Here is a 19,315-nt window from a genome sequence, read left to right as displayed (position 1 = left end):
CTGGACAGATGTCATACAGACCCTAAGAGAACATAAATGCCAGCCCAGGTTACTGTATCCAGCAAAACTCTCAATTAACATAGATAGAGAAACCAAGATATTCCATGACAAAACCAAATTTACACAATATCTATCTACAAATCCAGCCCTACAAAGGATAATAAATGGTAAAGCCCAACACAAGGAGGCAAGCTACACCCTAGAAAAAGCAAGAAACTAATTGTTTCACAACGAAACAAAGAGAAGACAAGCACACAAACACAATCTCACATCTAAACACGAATATAACAAGAAGCAACAATCACTATTCCTTAATATCTCTCAACATCAATGGACTCAATTCCCCAATAAAAAGACACAGATTAAAAAACTTGATACGCAATGAGGACCCAACATTTTGCTGCCTACAGGGAACACACCTCAGAGACAAAGATAGACACTACTTCAGAGTAAAAGGCTGGAAAACAACTTTCCAAGCAAATGGTCTGAAGAGGCAAGCTGGAGTAGCCATTCTAATATTGAATAAAATCGATTTTCAACCAAAATTCATCAAAAAAGATAAGGAAGGACACTTCATATTCATCAAAGGAAAAATCCACCAAGATGAACTCTCAATCCTAAATATCTACGCAAGGGCACCTACATTCATAAAAGAAACCTTACTAAAGCTCAAAGTACACATTGCACCTCACACAATAATAGTGGGAGATTTCAACACCCCACTCTCATCACTGGACAGATCATAGAAACAGAAACTAACCAGAGACATAGAGAAACTAACAGAAGTTATGAACCAAATGGATTTAACAGATATTTATAGAACATTTCATCCTAAGACAAAAGAATGTACCTTCTTCTCAGCACATCATGGTACCTTCTCCAAAATTGACCATATAATCGCTCAAAAAAACAGGCCTCAACAGATACAAAATGATTGAAATAATCCCATGCATCCTATCACATCACCACAGACTAAGGCTGGTCTTCAATAACAACAATAAAAACAGAAAGTCTACATATACATGACAGCTGAACAACACTCTACCCAATGATAACTTTGTCAAGGAAGAAGTAAAGAAAGAAATGAAAGACTTTTAGAATTTAATGAAAATTTAGGTACACCATACCCAAACTTGTGGGACACAATGAAAGCAGTGCTAAGAGGAAAACTTATAGCACTGAGTGCCTCCAAAAAGAAATTGGAGAGAGCATACATTAGCAGCTCGACAGCACACTTAAAAACTCTAGGAAAAAAAGAAGCAAATACACCAAGTAGACATCAGGAAATAATCAAACTCAGGTCTGAAATCAACCAAGTAGAAAAAAAAAGAACTATACAAAGAATCAACAAAACCAGAAACTGGTTCTTTGAGAAAATCAACAAGATAGATAAATCCTTAGCCAGAGAGCACAGAGAGAGTTTCCAAATTAACAAAATCAGAAACGAAAAGGGAGACATAACATCAGAATCTGAATTCAAATAAACTGGAAAATCTGGATGAAATGGACAATTTCCTAAACAGATACCAGGTACCAAAGTTAAAGCAGGATCGGATAAACCATTTTAACCATCCTATAAGACCTAAAGAAATAGAAGCAATCATTAAAAGTCTCCAACAAAAAAAGCTCAGAACCAGATGGTTTTAGTGCAGAATTCTATCAGAACTTTATGGAAGATCTCATACCAATACTGTCCGAACTATTATGCAAAATAGACAGAGAAGGAGCACTACCCAATTCCTTCTATGAATCCACAATTATGCTTATACCTAGACCACACAAAGACCCAACAAATAAAGACAACTTCAGACCAATTACCCTTGTGAATATTGATGCAAAAATACTCAATAAAATTCTCACAAACCCAATCCAAGAGCAGATCAAAACAATTATCCATCATGATCAAGTAGACTTCATTCCAGGGATGGAGGGATGGTTCAATATAAGCAAATTCATCAATGTAATTCACTATGTAAACTAACTCAAAGGAAAAACCACATGATCATTACATTAGATGTGAGAAAGCATTTGACAAAATTCAACACCCCTTCATGATAAAAGTCCTGGAAAGAACAGGAATTCAAGGACCATACCTAAACATAGTAAAAGCCATATACAGCAAACCAGTAGCTAATATTAAACTAAACTGAAAGAAACTAGAAGCAATCCCACTAAAATCAGGGACTAGACAAGGCTGCCCACTCTCTCCCTACTTATTCAATATAGTTCTTGAAGTTCTAGCCAGAGCAATCAGACAACAAAAGGAGATCAAAGGGATACAGATTGGAAAAGAAGAAGTCAAAATATCACTATTTGCAGATGATATGATAGTATATTTAAGCGATCCCAAAAGTTCCACCAGAGAACTACTAAACCTGATAAGCACCTTCAGGAAAGTGGCTGGGTATAAAATTAACTCAAACAAATCAGTAGCCTTCCTCTAATCAAAGGATAAATAGGCTGAGAATGAAATTAGGGAAACGACCCATCACAATAGTCACAAATAACATAAAATACCTCAGTGTGACTCTAACCAAGCAAGTGAAAGATCTGTATGACAAGAACTTCAAATCTCTGAAGAAAGAAGTTAAAGAAGATCTCAGAAGATACAAAGACCTCCCATGCTCATGGATTGGCCCAATTAATATAGTAAAAATGGCCATTTTGCCAAAAGCAATCTACAGATTCAATGCAATCCCCCATCAAAATTCCAACTTAATTCTTTATTGAGTTAGAAAGAGCAATTTTCAAATTCATTTGGAATAATAATAACTCAGGAAAGTGAAAACTATTCTCAACAATAAAAAAATTTCTGGGGAATCACCATCTCTGACCTCAAGCAATATTACAGAGCTATAGTGTTAAAAAAAAAAAAACCAACAACAAAAAAAAAAAAAAACTGCATGATATTGGTACAGAGACATGCAGGTAGAACAGTGGAATAAATTGAAGACCCAAATGAACCCACACAATTATAGTCATTGATCTTTGACAAAGGTTAAAAACCATCCAGTGGAAAAAAATAGCATTTTCCACAAATGGTGCTGGTTCAACTGGAGGTCAGCACGTAGAAGAACGCAAATTGAACCATTCTTATCTTCTTGTACAAAGCTCAAGATCAAGTGGCTCAAGGACCTACACATAAAACCAGATACTCTGAAACTAATAGAACAGATAAAGGGGAAGAGCCTCAAATACATGAGTACATGGGAAATTTTCCTGTACAGAATACCATGGCTTATACTCTAAGATCAAGAATCAACAAATGGGACCTCATAAAGTTGCAAAGCTTCTGTAAGGCAAAGGACACTGATGTTAGGACAAAATGACAACCAACAGGTTGGGAAAAGATCTTTAAAAATTCTACATCCATTAGGGTGTTAATATCTAATATATACAAAAAAAAAAAAAAACTCAAGAAGTTAGACTCCAGAGAACCAAATAATCCTATTAAAAAATGGGGTGCTAGAGCTAAACAAAGAATTCTCAACTGAGGAATGCGAATGGCTGAGAAGCACCTAAAAGAAATGTTCAACATCTTTTAGTCATCAGGAAATGCAAATCAAAACAACCCTGAGATTTCACCTCACACCAGTGAGAATGGCTAAAGTCAAAAACTCCAAAACGACAGCAGATGCTGTCGAGGATGTGGAGAAAGGAACGCTCCTCCATTGTTGGTGGGATTGCAGACTGGTAGACACAGTAGGATCTGCGTAAAGAACACAGATTGACTGGACAGCTGGTTGTTACTGGTTCTATTATCATTTGTCAACTCTTCTCAGCCCAGGGCCACGCACTGTTTTTGGTAGGTTGTACAGGATCAGCAACTTGACCAATAGAGTGCTCAGTCCCAAGAAACATTCTACTACAACACAAAGTGTCATGTGTCCACCTAGATAAAGGCAAAGGATCCCAGAGAACTTTAGGCTTGGCAGCTTTTCTGTCCATGGTTTCCAGTTCCTTCTATTCTTGGCCAAAATAAAGCTGATGACTTCCTGTTTCTCTCAGGTTTAGTTCCTTCCTACTCAGCCAAGGCAATCACTGCCATTTCATGTGGCATTCCTATGTCCCCTTCTCCCCACCCCTAAGGTATGCCTGCACCTTCCATGATCTTCCGTCTCTGTGCTCTTTTCTCTGGAAAAACAAATGTATGAATTTGCTCTGATTACCCTTGGCCTTATGAGGTCCCTCCTTCACCATATGACCTTATGTCATCTGCCATCTTTCATGTACCCATTCTCCAGTTCTCTTCCCAGCAGACATACTTCCCAAAGCCTCTGCCAAGCCATCATTCAACGCCCTCCGTCCTTTCACTATCCCTACACACACACACACACACACACACACACACACACACACACACACACCATGTCCTTCTTTTTCTCTTACCTGATACTTCTCTCTACTCTGCCATTTTGCCCAAGCTTCTCTTAATGAACTTACAATGAAAGGGGGAAACCTCCAGAGGGTGAGAGGCTTTAATTGGGATTGGTGGGGAAGAGAGTCAAAACTAAGACTTGTGCAAATGTCATAAGAAAACCAGGATTGTATGGAAATGCTGTAAGCAAACCTTCTGCTTTGTAAGCTCCACTGGGAAAAAAAAAAAAAAAAGATGACCAGTGGCCTCTTCGTCAAGCCCAATATGCAGTGCTCAGTCTGCCAAACCCTTCCACTTCAGATTTTGCTGTTTATTCATTTTGACATCCAGAAACCTTTCCCCTGGCTTCTAACATAGTGTTCTACCTGGTTTCCATCTTCAGAGCATGGGTTTTTTCTCTTTCACTGACTCTGTCCTTCACTCTGTACCTCTTCCAGCATGGGCATTTCCCTAAACATTTTTGCCTCATTTTTTCCTTTCTCTAAAACTCTTTTCTACATTGCTTGCATGTAAATACATGCAAAAATACACATGTTCACACACGCGCACACACACACACACACACACAAAGAGAGAGAGAGGGAGGGGAGAGGGAGAGGGAGAGGAAGAGGAGAGAAGGAAACATCCATGGTACATTTTATAATATTATGCCAAGACATAATTACTATGGTCCCAACTAGCAATAAAAACTCAGCCTTTTCCAATTAATTAAAAAGCCTTGTCAATCCTAGTTCTCTCAGTGGCATTAAGATTGTGCTTGATCTGTAGAACTGAGATCTCTGGAGTAAAGATGGCAGAGTGGCTCCCAAGTTCAAATACTAGTATCAGTATCAGGACATAGCGAGCAGTATGATTAGCAGTCAGTGACATATCCTAAGCCTCGATATGCTCATAGGTAAAATAGCTACAATTATACCTGCCTGGTTAAAATTCTTATGAAGACTGGAAAATGGTGGATGCAAAAGTTGAGCACTCAGTAATTGCCAAGCCACTCTTAATCTGGAATTTCTTCTTCTTTCTCATTTAGCCTTCAGTCAGTTGGCAACTCCTAAATGCAAGTGATTGTCCTGGTCTTTCATTGGCCCTTTAAACATCCCAGTAGGTATTTGTGCTGGCTAATTTTCAGTCAACTTGACAAGAGCTAAAATCGTTTCAGAAGGGAACTTCAACTTTAAAACAAATGCCCCCATCAGATTGACCTGTGGACAAGCCTTGTGCGTTTTCTTGATTGATGATCAACGTGGGAGGGTGGGGCTCACTGTAGGCCTTGCCACTCTTAGCAGGTCCAGAGTGCTCTAAGAAAGCAGGCTGACTAAGGCGGGAGTAGCAGCCAATCAGTAACCTTCCTCCGCCTGTGCATCAGTTCCTGTTTCCTGGTTCCTGCCCTGATTTCCTCACTGATAAACTGCTGCCTGGAAATATACATCAAAACAAACCTTCTCCTCCCCAAGTTGCCTTTAGTGATTGTATTTTATCACAGTAACAGAAAACCCTAAAGAGGCAGGTAGGATGAGCAGGCTTATTCAATTTTCTGAAGGATAAACATCTACTCTTCCCTACTTGCTTGTGGTAAGAACTTACTGAGTAGCTGCTTGGTTTTGACTACATGTAGGAATCACATAGGAGGCTTTCAAAGAGTCCTGGTATCTAGGCTGAGTGGTGGCGACATAATGAAAGCTCAATTCAGAAGGTAGGTTGATTGGTTGGTTTATTGCTGTAATACTCAGGATCAAGCCTTGGCCCTGTCATTCTCCAGGCAAGTGGTCTATCTCTGAGCTATATCTCAATCCCTTTTTGCCCTTTATTTTATCTCTTATTTCCATTTTCATGTTTGTGTTGTGGTTGCTGTTGTTGCTGCTGTTGCTGCTGTGTGTGTGTGTGTGTGTGTGTGTGTGTGTGTGTGTGTGTATGCATGTTTGCATACATCTGAGTGGACATGTGTAGATACATGTGCATGTAGGTGTAACTTACTCATAGAGGCCAAAGGTCTATGTCCAGAATGAGCCTCAATCATTCTTCCTCCTGATTCACTGGAGGGGAGTCCATCAATGAAACCCAGAGCTTGCTGAGATGACTAGTTTCGATAGCCAGCTCAGGGGATCCTACTTGTGAGGCTGGAATTACAGATACACTTACATGGTTTCTGGGATTCAGTCTCTCGCCCTTCTGCTTGGGTTATAAGTACTTTAAGCACTGAGTCATCTCCCACACCACTCCAGCCCTTTTTAAAAATGGGACATAAGGGCTGAGTTGCACAGACTGGGCTTCAACATAGTCTGTAAGCTATGCTGGCCTTGAACTTATAGTCCTCCTGCCTCTGCTCCAGAGTATCTAAAGTTACAAGCTTGCATTACCAGGCCAAGTGATGAGTCAGCAATTTTAAAGGTTCATCCAGAACAGCACCCTATGGGAATTCTAAGACAAAATTCAGAGGGAAAGCCACTAAATTCTGTTACACCTATGGCTTAATTACTTTCTGCTGGCGTAACAAACCACCATTGTCATTTTTAAATATTTTTTTTCAATTGAAGTAGAAATTGATATATTAAAACAATGCACAGATCATATCCTCAATGAATTACCACAAAGAAAATATAGCTGTGTAACCACCATACAGGTAAAGAAATAAAAATGTCAGATACTATCCAGATTATTCCCACCTCTGGTACCCAAAGCTCATGTCCAACACTAGACATTCAGTTTTCTCTCATGCATTTAACATTTCATTAACAGAGCCAGGAAGCGTGTGTTTGCCAGTTTTAGTCCAAGTGTTGGTCGGACTCATCCATCTACTTTCTCTGCTATGTGAATGTGCAGAGTTAAGAGAATATATTCTTCCTTGATGGCTTGCCTTTGGACTTGGCCTTGTGATTTGATTTACCCAATTCAATGTTAGCAGATGTGGCATATGTTTGTGATTAGAAGCATTCTGTCCTTGGATGGCTCAGCTAGCCTGCTATGCAGCAGCCTTTTGCCAAGAAAATAAAAGCCCTTAGGAAGCCAGAGGTCAAAGAAGGATGAGAGACATGTGTGCTGCAGCTTAGAGCTTCTGTCAACTGACTCAAACATTCATTAGCAAAAAGTCATGGTAATTGTATCCTGCCACTGAATATTGGGCTGAGCATTGCTCCTGAGTTTCGAGGTCGACTAATAAAGGTAGGTATTGGAAGTTTCATTTTATAAAAGCAGAGAATGATGTCCAAACATGTCAACTCACTTAACTGACTCAACAGAATTTAGATAAACACATGGCTCTAAGCTGATAGTCGGTAAATACATGAGTATCAAATATAAACTAGCATCACTCCCATTAACAAGTAATGTGTAGGGCTGGAGAGATGGCTCACCAATGAAGAGAACTTTCTGCCCTTCCAGAGGACCCGAGTTCAATTCGCAGCACCAACATGGTGGCTCAAAACTGTCTCTAACTCTAGTTCCAAGGAACCTTCTTCATGTAGTCAAAATACCCATACACATCAAATAAAAATAAAATCAAACAGAAAAATAAATAAAAAATGACACATAAAAGCTTTTATGATCATTTTTCATACTATCCAAATAGCACAAATATTCATTTAACTCTAGTAAACTAACTTCTTTTCAATAGAACCATGTGGTAGAATCTATTTATAATAGGCTGCTGATTCCAAAAGTACTCTAACACAGTGGCTTGGGGTAGTATAAATTTTTCTTTGGAAATAATCTTCTTACAGATGAATTTCTTCTTTTAAATAGGTCCATGAAATTGAGGGGTTTTCTGAGCTCACATCTATCTGTCTCTGCTTTTATGCATCCTGTTATTAATAGCATTATGATCCACAGCGATCATAGACAGCTTCAGTGAATCATAATTATTACGAAAGTCCCACTCTGCTTTGAAATCATGGCAGTTTCAAAACCACAGCTCAAACTTTAACCAATGAATCTAAAAGTTCATGTTATTACATCACACATTTGTTTCATTTATTTTATAGGTTTTCCATGATTTGTATTTTATGAATCGAAAACTTTTCTTTCATAATAAGAGAGACAGAGACAGAGACAGAGAGACAGAGAGACAGAGAGAGACAGAGACAAAGACAGAGTGATAAGGATATAATGATATTTTAGAGAACAGCATTTTTCAAACAAAGACTTTGTAAGGCTATAAACTGCTTTTTAAGTGGTGTCTTTGCATAGGATTCTAATAATTTAAAACCAACAAAAATCAGTGTGTACAGGCAAATGACACCTAACAAGAAGAAAACTAAAATCAAAGTGCTGAGAGTCATAGGCAACTGGGGATTTGACCAAACTGAAAATGTTACTGAAATTCTAACACTGCATATTTAAAAGACATTTTCAAGCATTTACTTTACATTAGGAGTCTTTAGTCCTTGCGCTGCTGAAGTTTAGAGCTGCCTAATTCTCGACACAGGCTGTCCTATGCACTGCAGGACATTTAACATGACCAGTGATTTCAACCTATTAGATACATTAACACCACTTCTAGTACGACGACCAAAGGTGGCTCTAGCAATTATCTCCTGAGAGACAAGATTGCTGCCACTGAAAATCCATACTTTACATTATAAACTTTGCTCATGTGTTGCAAGTCTGCGTGTGTTTTGTGTAGGCACATATGTGTGCCTTGTGTGCCAGAGGTACACCCCATGGATCTTTCACTTTGCTCACCTTTATCTTTTTTTTTTTTTTTTTTATTTTTTATTAACTTGAGTATTTCTTATGTACATTTCGAGTGTTATTCCCTTTCCCGGTTTCCAGACAAACATCCCTTCCTCCCCCTTCCTTATGGGTGTTCCCTCCCATCCTCCCCCATTGCCGCCCCTCCCCGACAGTCTAGTTCACTGGGGTTCAGTCTAGCAGGACCCAGGGCTTCCTTCCACTGGTGCTCTTACTAGGATATTCATTGCTTACCTATGAGGTCAGAGTCCAGGGTCAGTCCATGTATAGTCTTTTAGGTAGTGGCTTAGTCCCTGGAAGCTCTGGTTGCTTGGCATTGTTGTACATATGGGGTCTCAAGCCCCTTCAAGCTCTTTCCAGTTCTTTCTCTGATTCCTTCCAACGGGGGTCCCGTTCTCAGTTCAGTGGTTTGCTGCTGGCATTCCCTCTGTATTTGCTGTATTCTGGCTGTGTCTCCTTTATCTTTTGATCCAGGGTCTCTTATTGGAACCTAACACTCATCAACTGGCCAGACTGCAGCTCCCAGGCTCTGAGTCCTCTGAGTGCCACGGTTACAGACATGTTGTCACTGTGCCCACTTTACTTGTTGCTGTTATGTGCATTCTGGGATTTCTACTCAGGTCCTTAGCCTTGTAGAGCTGGCACTTTACTAAATGAACCATCTCCCCCTGATAAATTTAAGAGCATGGTTTGTTTAGAAAACAGAAACAGCATGAATTACCACTTGCTGGTAATCCACTGAACAAATAGTTAGCTTGTTTCCAACTGTGTGATTAGGTTAAAAACAACAACAACAACAAAAAAAAAACCCCACTGACATTATGACAGCCTATGATGAAGGAAATGGTTATTATTCCAGTGAGATTCACCTCATTTTGCTTAGAGGAAATGTCTATCTTACTATCACTCTGTGATTTCTCTTTTACCAGTGTGGTAGAGCAATAGCATACACTTGATCCTGTTATTCTTAGTCTAAAGCTACCTGGCTGATAAGGTTCCTCAGGGTCAGCAGACGTCCATGGATTGCAGCATCATGAAGAGGAGACCAATCGGACACCACATCTGCATGGAAACAGAGAAATGATTTACATCATGCTAAGACACTTACACTGAGAGCTTCAGCCAGCACCCAAACTGAGGACCAAAGAGGCAGACTGGAAAAGCATGCTGTGAGTGAAGTTAGCCAAGTACAGAAAACCAGTATAACATAATCTAGCTCCTATGCAGGAAAGGGAGAAGAGACCAGTGGTCACCAAAGGCTCGGAGAGTAGGATGAGAGGAGAGATAGGAAAGAATGATGGTGGATACTAAGTCACTATTTTAGAGAGGAGCAAGACGCTGTGGCGATTATAATTAAGAACTTCCTGCTACATATTTCACAAAGTACAAAAAGGTACAAGATGCTTGATATTTTTAGCATTAGGAAACAATCAGTATTTGAGGAGACAGATACCTGTAAATGACTTCCACATTATGTGGAACGAGTCATTAAGGGTACCTCATAAATGCTACAATGTATCCTTCAGAAAACAAATCTGATTTAAATTAATATTTTAAAGAGGCAGGTTGGACTGACAGGTAGATGACTGAACTTCCATTTTCACACTGGTCTCGAAGGCAAATGGTCCTTGGAGTTATATGAGAGTTTTGCCAATTACCAGCATTGGCGAATTTAGCTGTGATCTCCAGTATTGCTTCCTGCATGAAACGCAAACTTTGGCATCTCAGCAAACAGTAGCATGCACTAATAGCAGCAATCATATAATTACATACACCATTAGGCTTGTAATAAAATCTAAACAGAACTGTGTCTATTAATAGGTTACCTTCTGTCCCAATATTAAGCACAAGTCAGAATTCAGTCTAACCTTGAAATTGTGCCATTATTTGTGGCCCTCCCCTCTAACCAGTGTGCTAATGTGGTTAAAAGAGCATTCTGAATTTGACCTCTTCTGAACAATGGCACCGTGAACAAATTCCAAGTCTGTTTCATTTTGGGTAAAGACAGAAATATACTTGCCCATGGCTCAATACATGTTAGCTACTATTATTGTCTTGTAGTGACACTAAACAGTGTCTTGATTACATCCCATAAGCATTGCATTTTTTAAAAAAAGCAAATGTAGTGTACCACCATATAAGAGGAATACAAATTTACAGGAAAGAAGCCTGTAAACCCTATCCAACACATTAAGCTTTCCTCTGGCCTTGTAATTAAGTATAGATATAATTGAATTCAGCATAGACCAGATTTGTTCCTCATCTCAAGATGCATCTAATTTCCAGAACAGATGCAGGAAGCTACAATTGCCTGAGTCTGCATCAGTTCCAGCTCTGTCTTTCTTTGATAAGCGTATGATTTGCAAGCAAGGTGCAACTGTCTGATGCTACTTGTTCCTTGCATGAGCGTTTAAGAGCTGTTAAAGGTTGAGAGAACCTGAGAGCAAGGGTAGTTGCAAGTGTCTTGCAAACCGAAAGGCCATGAAAAGACAAGAACACTTTGTACCTAATGTGTGTTAGCTGAGGACTGCCTGCCACCTGGAGCCATCAGTGCCCTGGAAAATCTGTCCCAGTGAGCAAATTATGGTCCTTGCAGATGGAGTCATTAAGCATTTAGTACATGAAAGGAAGGTGTGTGGGCCACCAACACGCAGCCCATCCAGTGCTTTCTTACTGGGATCACCAAGGTCTGCAGACAAAACACCTTAAGGGAAACGGCTTTTCCTGGCTCTAAAAACCTTTGGTTTGGTACATCCTCACAGGCTTCACGGAGGCTCCTAATTCTCTTGAGGAAAACACTGGTGCTTCTATCTGGGGAGTCTTAAATTCAGATTATAGATGTAGAGAGATTGGCTTCTGAATTATGATTTTTAAAATGCTATAAAAACCACCCTTCAAGTTCTGATAATGGAGGACACCATTTCCACAAAGTTTTGAGCAAGAGAAGACAAGATTTGAGGAAGGTCCTGAAAATCAGTTTTTAGTACATGTGCACCTGGATGCCAATCGCTCACTGCGTGTGACATGGTTCACTCTATTTTTCCTTCCAAGCTGCTAAGAAATACAGTTGTCAAGGTCCTCCATACCTTTAATGCTGTCTGAGATTATAATACTTGACAAGCCAAACAGTCCAGGAAGGTAATTTAGGGCCTAAATTATAACTCTGTTCAGATGTCATTAAAGGATTGCAACTATATTATTAAATGAGTGGCAAAACTGGGGCGTGGCTCCTACTTATTCATCAAGGAAACATTTTTCTTTGTTACAGCAAATATAGAATGATGCTCCTCCCAAGGTCAAAAGCACATCTATTTGATGCTTTGAAAGCATGGGGAACTCAGTATTTACAGAGCAGAGACACCCTGTGTCTTTTAGAAGTAGAGAGTGTGATTCGGGAACACACCACAAGGCTGACAATACTAACAGCCATCTCTAGATTGCTAGTGCACATCTTCACTAAGTTACCACTCACATTAAGATCTGCCCATTGGAAGGATAAAATCCAATGCTTTTCCTCATACATACAGACTTGTGCAGCCAACACCACAGCCAGTCTCAGGCCATTTTCATTACCCTGTGAAGAAATCTCATGGTCATCAGCACCTGTGCTAGCCCGACAACCATTGATCTGGTTCTTGTCTTTATGGATTTGCCTATTCTGGACAGTTCATCTAAGTGAAACTCTATGGTGCACTGACTTCTTTAATTTAGCATGCTCCAAGCTGCATCCACCCTGTAGCATGTATTAGCACTTTAGTCATCTTTAGTCAAATACCCATTGTATGGATTGATTACATTTTAGTGAACCATTTATCAGGTGATGAAAATTTGTGTTGTTTCCACTTTAGGGTTAGCAAAATGCTGCTACAAACATTCCTTCTACATTTAGAGGGTAGATCTGTGTTTTAAATTATTTTTGCCTACCCCAAAGAATAGGACTTCTATATGATATGTTTTGTCCCTTGAGAATACCTTCCAAAGTGGCTGCCCCAGCATATATTTCCATCAACAATATTCAAGGCTTCCCCTTATAACTCCAAAGCCATTTTGGTATGGCATTTATTAAGTCCATGCTCTCCTGCCCTGAAGAAAACATAGGTCCTAAGCCTAAACCTTTGTTAACCTTATACAAGGACTCTACTCTCAGCAAGTCTCAGAGCTGGAGTATGTAAAAACCTAAATGTTGGTACTGGTAATATTAACATAACACTTTTCTAGCGTTGACACAGCACAGACTGTGCATGCAAGAGGGAAGGAGAGAAAAAAACAAGGTAGAGAAGAGGTAATCAAACATCATAATTTTGCAATGTAGAAATAATCCACACGTCCTTCTTCTCTATAAACATTGAACTGAGACTTGCTCCTTGTGACAGCCAACAGGGGAAAGACTTAGAACACACTGCTCCAGGCATTGCTAGGGCACATGCTACAGGCTCAATATATGGCCAGTTACATCCTAAGGCAACATCACATGATTCCTGACAACTGCAAACTGGAAAATGAAGAACAAGCAGAAGACGGGACCTATTGTCTTATCAGATCATGGATGGTGCTCATGGTAGGAGACTCTCCATGATATGACAGAGAAAGCCAAGGCCACAACACCCCTTTGTCATCAACCCCACCAGAGTCTTTGAAACCTAAGTCATTATAAACAACAGATTGTACACACACTTGGCACAGACTATTTGTTCATAGTTTTGATTCATCCACGGTCTATATTTCATTTTACCACCAAAAACAAAAAGAGATGTCAAATGAGGGCACTGGTAATGCCATGGATCCATCACTGTAGCTTATGGGTAAGCTAGGGGGTGGACCTCTCATGACACAGCTACTCCACAAGTCCCCCAATTAGTGTCATTAAACTTGCCCTTTAAAAGGAAAATATCTCTAGCAAGCCTGTGGCACATTAGGAAGGTTGCTGTTTCATTTTTATTATACTTTCTGGAACAATTTCTAAGATTTCCATTATTTCAGGAGAGATTTAAAGTGCACTAATTGCTCCATTCTGAAAAGAGCTATTAAGAATGTTCCAAGAACCCTAGTAAATGTGAGGCAGTGGCATAAATCCATTTTAGGAAACATTTTGCAAGGTCGAAAGTGGGAGGGAGACGTTGTTCTGAAGAGACTGGAGTATCTAGGATGCGACAAAGGTACATTCAGTGGCATGAACCAATGCTCCAACATTGGAGAAGAATCCTGATATGGGAAGGGTGGAGTGAGCATGTGACCTCTTCGGCAAGATGGTCCTGTCTACTCCGTTATCCAGCCCCTTTCTCCCTTCTCTCCCCTCTCCTCCTCTTCCCTTCTCTGTACTCTCCTCCCTTCAGGTCTCCATAATTTCACATCTTCACCCCTTCTATTTACAGAGACAAGATGCCCTCAGAAAGCATCCTCTGCCAAACTGACCCAAGATCTAAAAGTACCCAAAGAGAAGACAGAAACGAATTCCTTTAAATGCCTTAAATGCCCTCTCTTGTCTGCTTTCTACTTAAATGTGAATTTTTTTTTCTAATAGGGTAGGCTCAATTTTGGAAAGAAAGAATTCTCTCTGGTGATATGAGCTTTCTGGCAAACAACTGACCACAAACCAACTTGTGTCAGAGAGATGGCTCAGCAGAAAAAGGTACTCGCCACCAACCTTGGTAACCTTGAGTTCCATCCACAGGATCTACATGGCGGAAGGACAGAACCTACTCACACAAAATGTCCTTTGTCCTCTGCAGGCACGCACCCACCCACACACACACACAAAAGGAATACATGTAAAATAAATTTTTTAACTTAAGAGGAGATGCTAATAAATGGGTGATTGGCAGGATTAGGAAGGTTAATTTACCCTTCAATGCACTTTGTAAAATATCTACAAGTAGGGTGAATTAGTTTCTTAGAATGTTGTAACAAATTACCTCACACTACTCAAATTAGCTTATGACAATTGGAATGTATTTTGTTGTACTTGTCAAGGCTGGAAGTCTAACAGACATTTGAAAGTGTTAGCAAGGCTGTGCCCTTTCGAAAATCTTCAGGAAAGAATCCTTGCTCTCATCTCCTCTAGTTTCTCACGCTTGACGCCCATCCTTGGCTTTCCTTGGTTCATAGACCCAGTGCTCTGATCTCTGACTCTTGCTGCATAGCATTCTCTCTGTCTGCTCTCCTTTTCTTATTGAAACACCAATCTTGTGGGATTAAGGATCCAAGCCATACCAGGGAGGCTTCAGTTTGATTATATCTGCACCCACTTAATTTCCCAATAGTAGTCTCTTTTTGAAGTGCAAAGGTTAGTTAGGATTGCAAAGGATCATTTGGGAATGGGAGGTCCAATTCAATTCCTAACAAAGTACTTTCTGGGGAGGAATGCTATTCTTTCCCTGTTCCTGGGACAACAGAGTCAAGCATTAAATAAATCTCTGTGAAGAGTTGGCTCTCCACCCTTTTCTCTCTTCTTCTGGAGAAGAGGAGAGAGAAAAAGAATTGAACCATAGGCAGCCCTATGCTTGCATCTGATTTGTCCATGTGCCAGAGGATACCTTCAACTGAGCTGAGTGTCTTACAGCCAACTTGGAAAGAACATTCTGAATGTCCTACATTCCACACTTCACCAAGGTCAAGGCCTCAGAAGTGTAAACAAATGTAACCAGCTACCACAGAGAGTTTTCCCACCGCCGAGTTGAGAAGAACTGGTGCAAAACAGGGAGCAAAACGGTGTACTTGAAAAGACAGGAAAACCTAGGAGAGCTGCATGGGAGCAGTGGACTGTTACACTGAGTGTGGAAAGTGAGGAGAAAAGTGGCATTCTGGGTCAGAGCAGGAGAATGTAAGCAAACAGGGATGCCCAAGTGTCCAGGCATCTATCCTGTGCTTTTTCATGTCTTTGAAAACTGTTATGCCTTTAGGTCCCTTGGAATAGTAACATCAGAAATCCCTTCCTGTTTTTTTTATGGTCTAACTTACTGACCCCCATGTACCAACTCTTGGCCATTGGAAAAATTTTCCATTCACTGAGTTTCAACCACAAGCCTTCTGCAGAACATTCTGAGGCTTCTCACACTCAACCTGTATTCATTTCCAACCTTAGCCCCGTACCACCAGGCTATGTGGATTAGGCAATGTGACTAACAGTTTTATGTCAAAAGTAGAACCCCTGGAGAGCTAGAGAGACAGTCCGTTGATTTTTTTTTTAAAGGCAGCTTGCCACATAAGCAAGAGGACATGAGTTCAGATCCACAGCATCCCATCCCATTAAAAAAACTGTACCAATGTGTCTATAATACCAGCGCTAGGGAAATGGCTGCAGGGAGGATCCCTGGCGCGCTCTAGCCAGTCATAGTTACTGAATCAGCAAGCTCCAACTTCAGTGGGAGACCCTGTCTTACAAAATTATGGTGGAGAGAGATTCCAGATGACACACGACATTGACTTCTGACGTTCACATATATTCTACATACGGATGCACATAGACACTCTCGCACAAGCATGTACATATAACAGAGAGAAATAAAACTCTGTACTCCCCCATTTCTCACCGCACTAAGCCAGCTCTCCTTCTAGCTTCCCTCTTATCTAGCTCTTCTGGCTAACCTAATTTGAGGCTTAAAACAAACTTCACAATTTAAGATGGTTTCTCTCAATTTGCCTCAATATTGAAACAAATGGCACAATCCAATTTCTCTTGCCTTCAGAATGAAAGTCCTTACTCCATCATATCTGAAGCTTGACCCAGGTTATCAGCTGTACGCTTAGGTTGGCGCAGTGGTTCTTAAGGTGTGGGGTCTGAAAATTCCAGTCAACCTCATGTAGAGGCTGCCTGAGGATGAAGATACCCAAGCTTCAACACAGTCTAGTCACTTCCTCAGCAGCCGTACACCTTCCTTTTAACAACACCTCTAGACGATACTGAGGCAGGTGAAAACCAATGGATTAAGTCTGTCGTTTTCTGCATAGCTCCATGATTTATTCTAACTGGGGTACTATACTAATCTCCTCATATTCTTCACTATGGCTTCAGGACCATCAATGACTTCCAGTTCCCCAACTCACAAAGCCTAAATCCCTTCACACAGATGTAAAAGCTTTACCATTCTGTGGCAATGGAGAAGGCTCAATGAAAAACGTTCCTGCTTTGCAAGCATAAGGATCTGAGTTCGGATGCCCAACATTCATGCAAAAACACATCCATAGGCGCACACACCTTTACCCCCACTGCTAGAACAACAGAGGCACATCCTGGGGGCTCACTTGGTATCCAGTCTATCCCAAACAGTGTACTTCAGGTTCTGTGAAACACTGACCCTGTCTCAGAAAACAAGGTAGAAAGCAGTAGAAGATACCCAATTTGACCTCTGGCCTCTACCTATACATTCAACTATAACATATGTGCTGACTTTCATGTATACACACACACACACACACACACACACACACACACACACACACACTTCATCATCCAGCTCCATCTCTCCAAATTAATTCTCATTAAATTGACTCCTCGAGATACTCTACGTCCTAGCTGGAACAACCTGTCCACTTTCTAAGCAGCATACCAACCATCCAGGAAAAGGGGGCTAGTTCTCTCTCCACATACAAACAAAAAATAAGAACACAAGACTTTGCTGCAAAATACCTGTTTGGAACTCTACTGAATTATTGTTTCCAACAGTGATTGGATTGCTGCATTGAAATACTCAACAAGCCTGTTTTAAGTGATTCTTGATTCCAGTTTACCTTTCTACTATACTAAATGTGTACTCAATTCATGCTAATTAATTCAGTTCTGTCTGTGTATGGAAGCCCCACTCACCCTGTACATTTTGGGGGGAAAATAAGTAAGTAAAATAACAAACAAAAAAATGTGCAATCCTGTCACCTCAACCAGAGAGAGAAGGCATATCGCATTGTCTACTTTCTGTTGTTTTCCTTTTACAAAGCTGCACAGAAAGACATCGTTAAGTCCTGGAGGCCTTTCGAACCTATTTATTGTGCTTCTAATAGAAAAGTGTTGTGGGAAGCCTAACAGTCTAAATGTGATACTGTCTCCTTGTATGCTTAGGCCCAGAATCCCTTCATCTGGAAACTGCTGAATGTTCCAGAAGAATGAGAGTGAGTGAAAGTGTGAGAGTCTTTATTAGCCAATGTATCAGCCTAGAGGAAATCTTTGCATAGTTTTAAAAGTCTCATTTTTAATGGCAATCAACCAGCCAATATCCTTGAGAAACTCAGATTAACTAAATATGAAATATCTAAAGGAACTTTAAATAAGAGAATTTTTTAGCAGCTACAGTGTTCCTATTAAGACTATGTGGTACACAGAGAGATAGAGAGACGTGGGGGGGTGAAGGAGGGAAGAAGCAAGCAAGAGAGAGTGTGTGTGTGTGTGTGTGTGAGAGAGAGAGAGAGAGAGAGAGACAGAGACAGAGACAGAGACAGAGACAGAGAGACAGAGACAGAGACAGAGAGAGCCCTGTAATCTCAGCACTTCAGAGGCTGAGACAAGAGGATAATGACTTATGACTTTAAGGTCAACCTGAACTACAACAGGAGAGTTAAACAGAGCTACTTATAAGTAACTCTTAAACCTCTTATTTAATAAGTAATACACCTGACCCACAAAAGAGTGAGTGACTCCTTGGTGCAAAAGTTTTCGCCATTAGAAAATGCTCTGTGATAATAAATTTGTCTCACCTTTATTACGCCACAGACAAAGGTACTTTTTTGAATAATCACATAGAGGATGAAGACTAACAAACTCTGGACTTCTGTGGACACCCCACAGAAAGACCCACTGACAGAGTCCAGCTCTCTGCTCTCTCTTGAGCACAATAACCACCCTCCCAAGCACTCCCATTTCCCAGCTTCTATGACTCACCCCCCATCAATGGGTTTGAAAGAAATCTGAGGTGAGGAGAGCCTCCTGGCTTGTCACTCCTGCCCCCTTGTTCGCCATCCATGTTTATCTTCCTAGGCCAGCAAACTCTTATGCTCCACTTCGGTTGCTCAGGAAAACTCAAATGCCATGCTTCTGGTGCCCCTGGGAAATTCCAGCTCTGTGGTTGGTCGAACTGCACACGTCTTGGTCCAGGCAGTCTGCAGGAGAGAACAACACGGGCAGGGTAATGTGAGCACTACCTGTGGTCAAACAGATTCTCATGCAGACAGACACATACACACACACACACACACACACACACACACACACACACACACACACACACCACCACCACCACCACCACCACCACCACCACCACCACCACC

At 40.6% G+C, this 19,315-nt stretch overlaps 1 protein-coding gene across 1 annotated transcript in view; it reads right to left on the bottom strand.

The window, feature by feature from the left end:
• The window catches only part of Asb9 (ankyrin repeat and SOCS box containing 9), a 32,966-nt gene extending 13,861 nt beyond the window's left edge, over positions 1-19,105 (bottom strand). The window contains 2 exon segments of the mRNA XM_032890427.1: positions 10,044-10,123; positions 18,930-19,105. Coding sequence (XP_032746318.1) covers positions 10,044-10,123; positions 18,930-19,011 — 162 coding nt within the window. The 5' untranslated portion in view covers positions 19,012-19,105.
• Between the last annotated feature and the right edge of the window lie 210 nt (positions 19,106-19,315).

This window comes from Rattus rattus, chromosome X, assembly GCF_011064425.1.
Source record: "Rattus rattus isolate New Zealand chromosome X, Rrattus_CSIRO_v1, whole genome shotgun sequence".
Taxonomy (NCBI): domain Eukaryota; kingdom Metazoa; phylum Chordata; class Mammalia; order Rodentia; family Muridae; genus Rattus; species Rattus rattus.
Note: the sequence above shows the minus strand (reverse complement) of the source record. Positions and strands in the feature narration are given on the sequence as shown.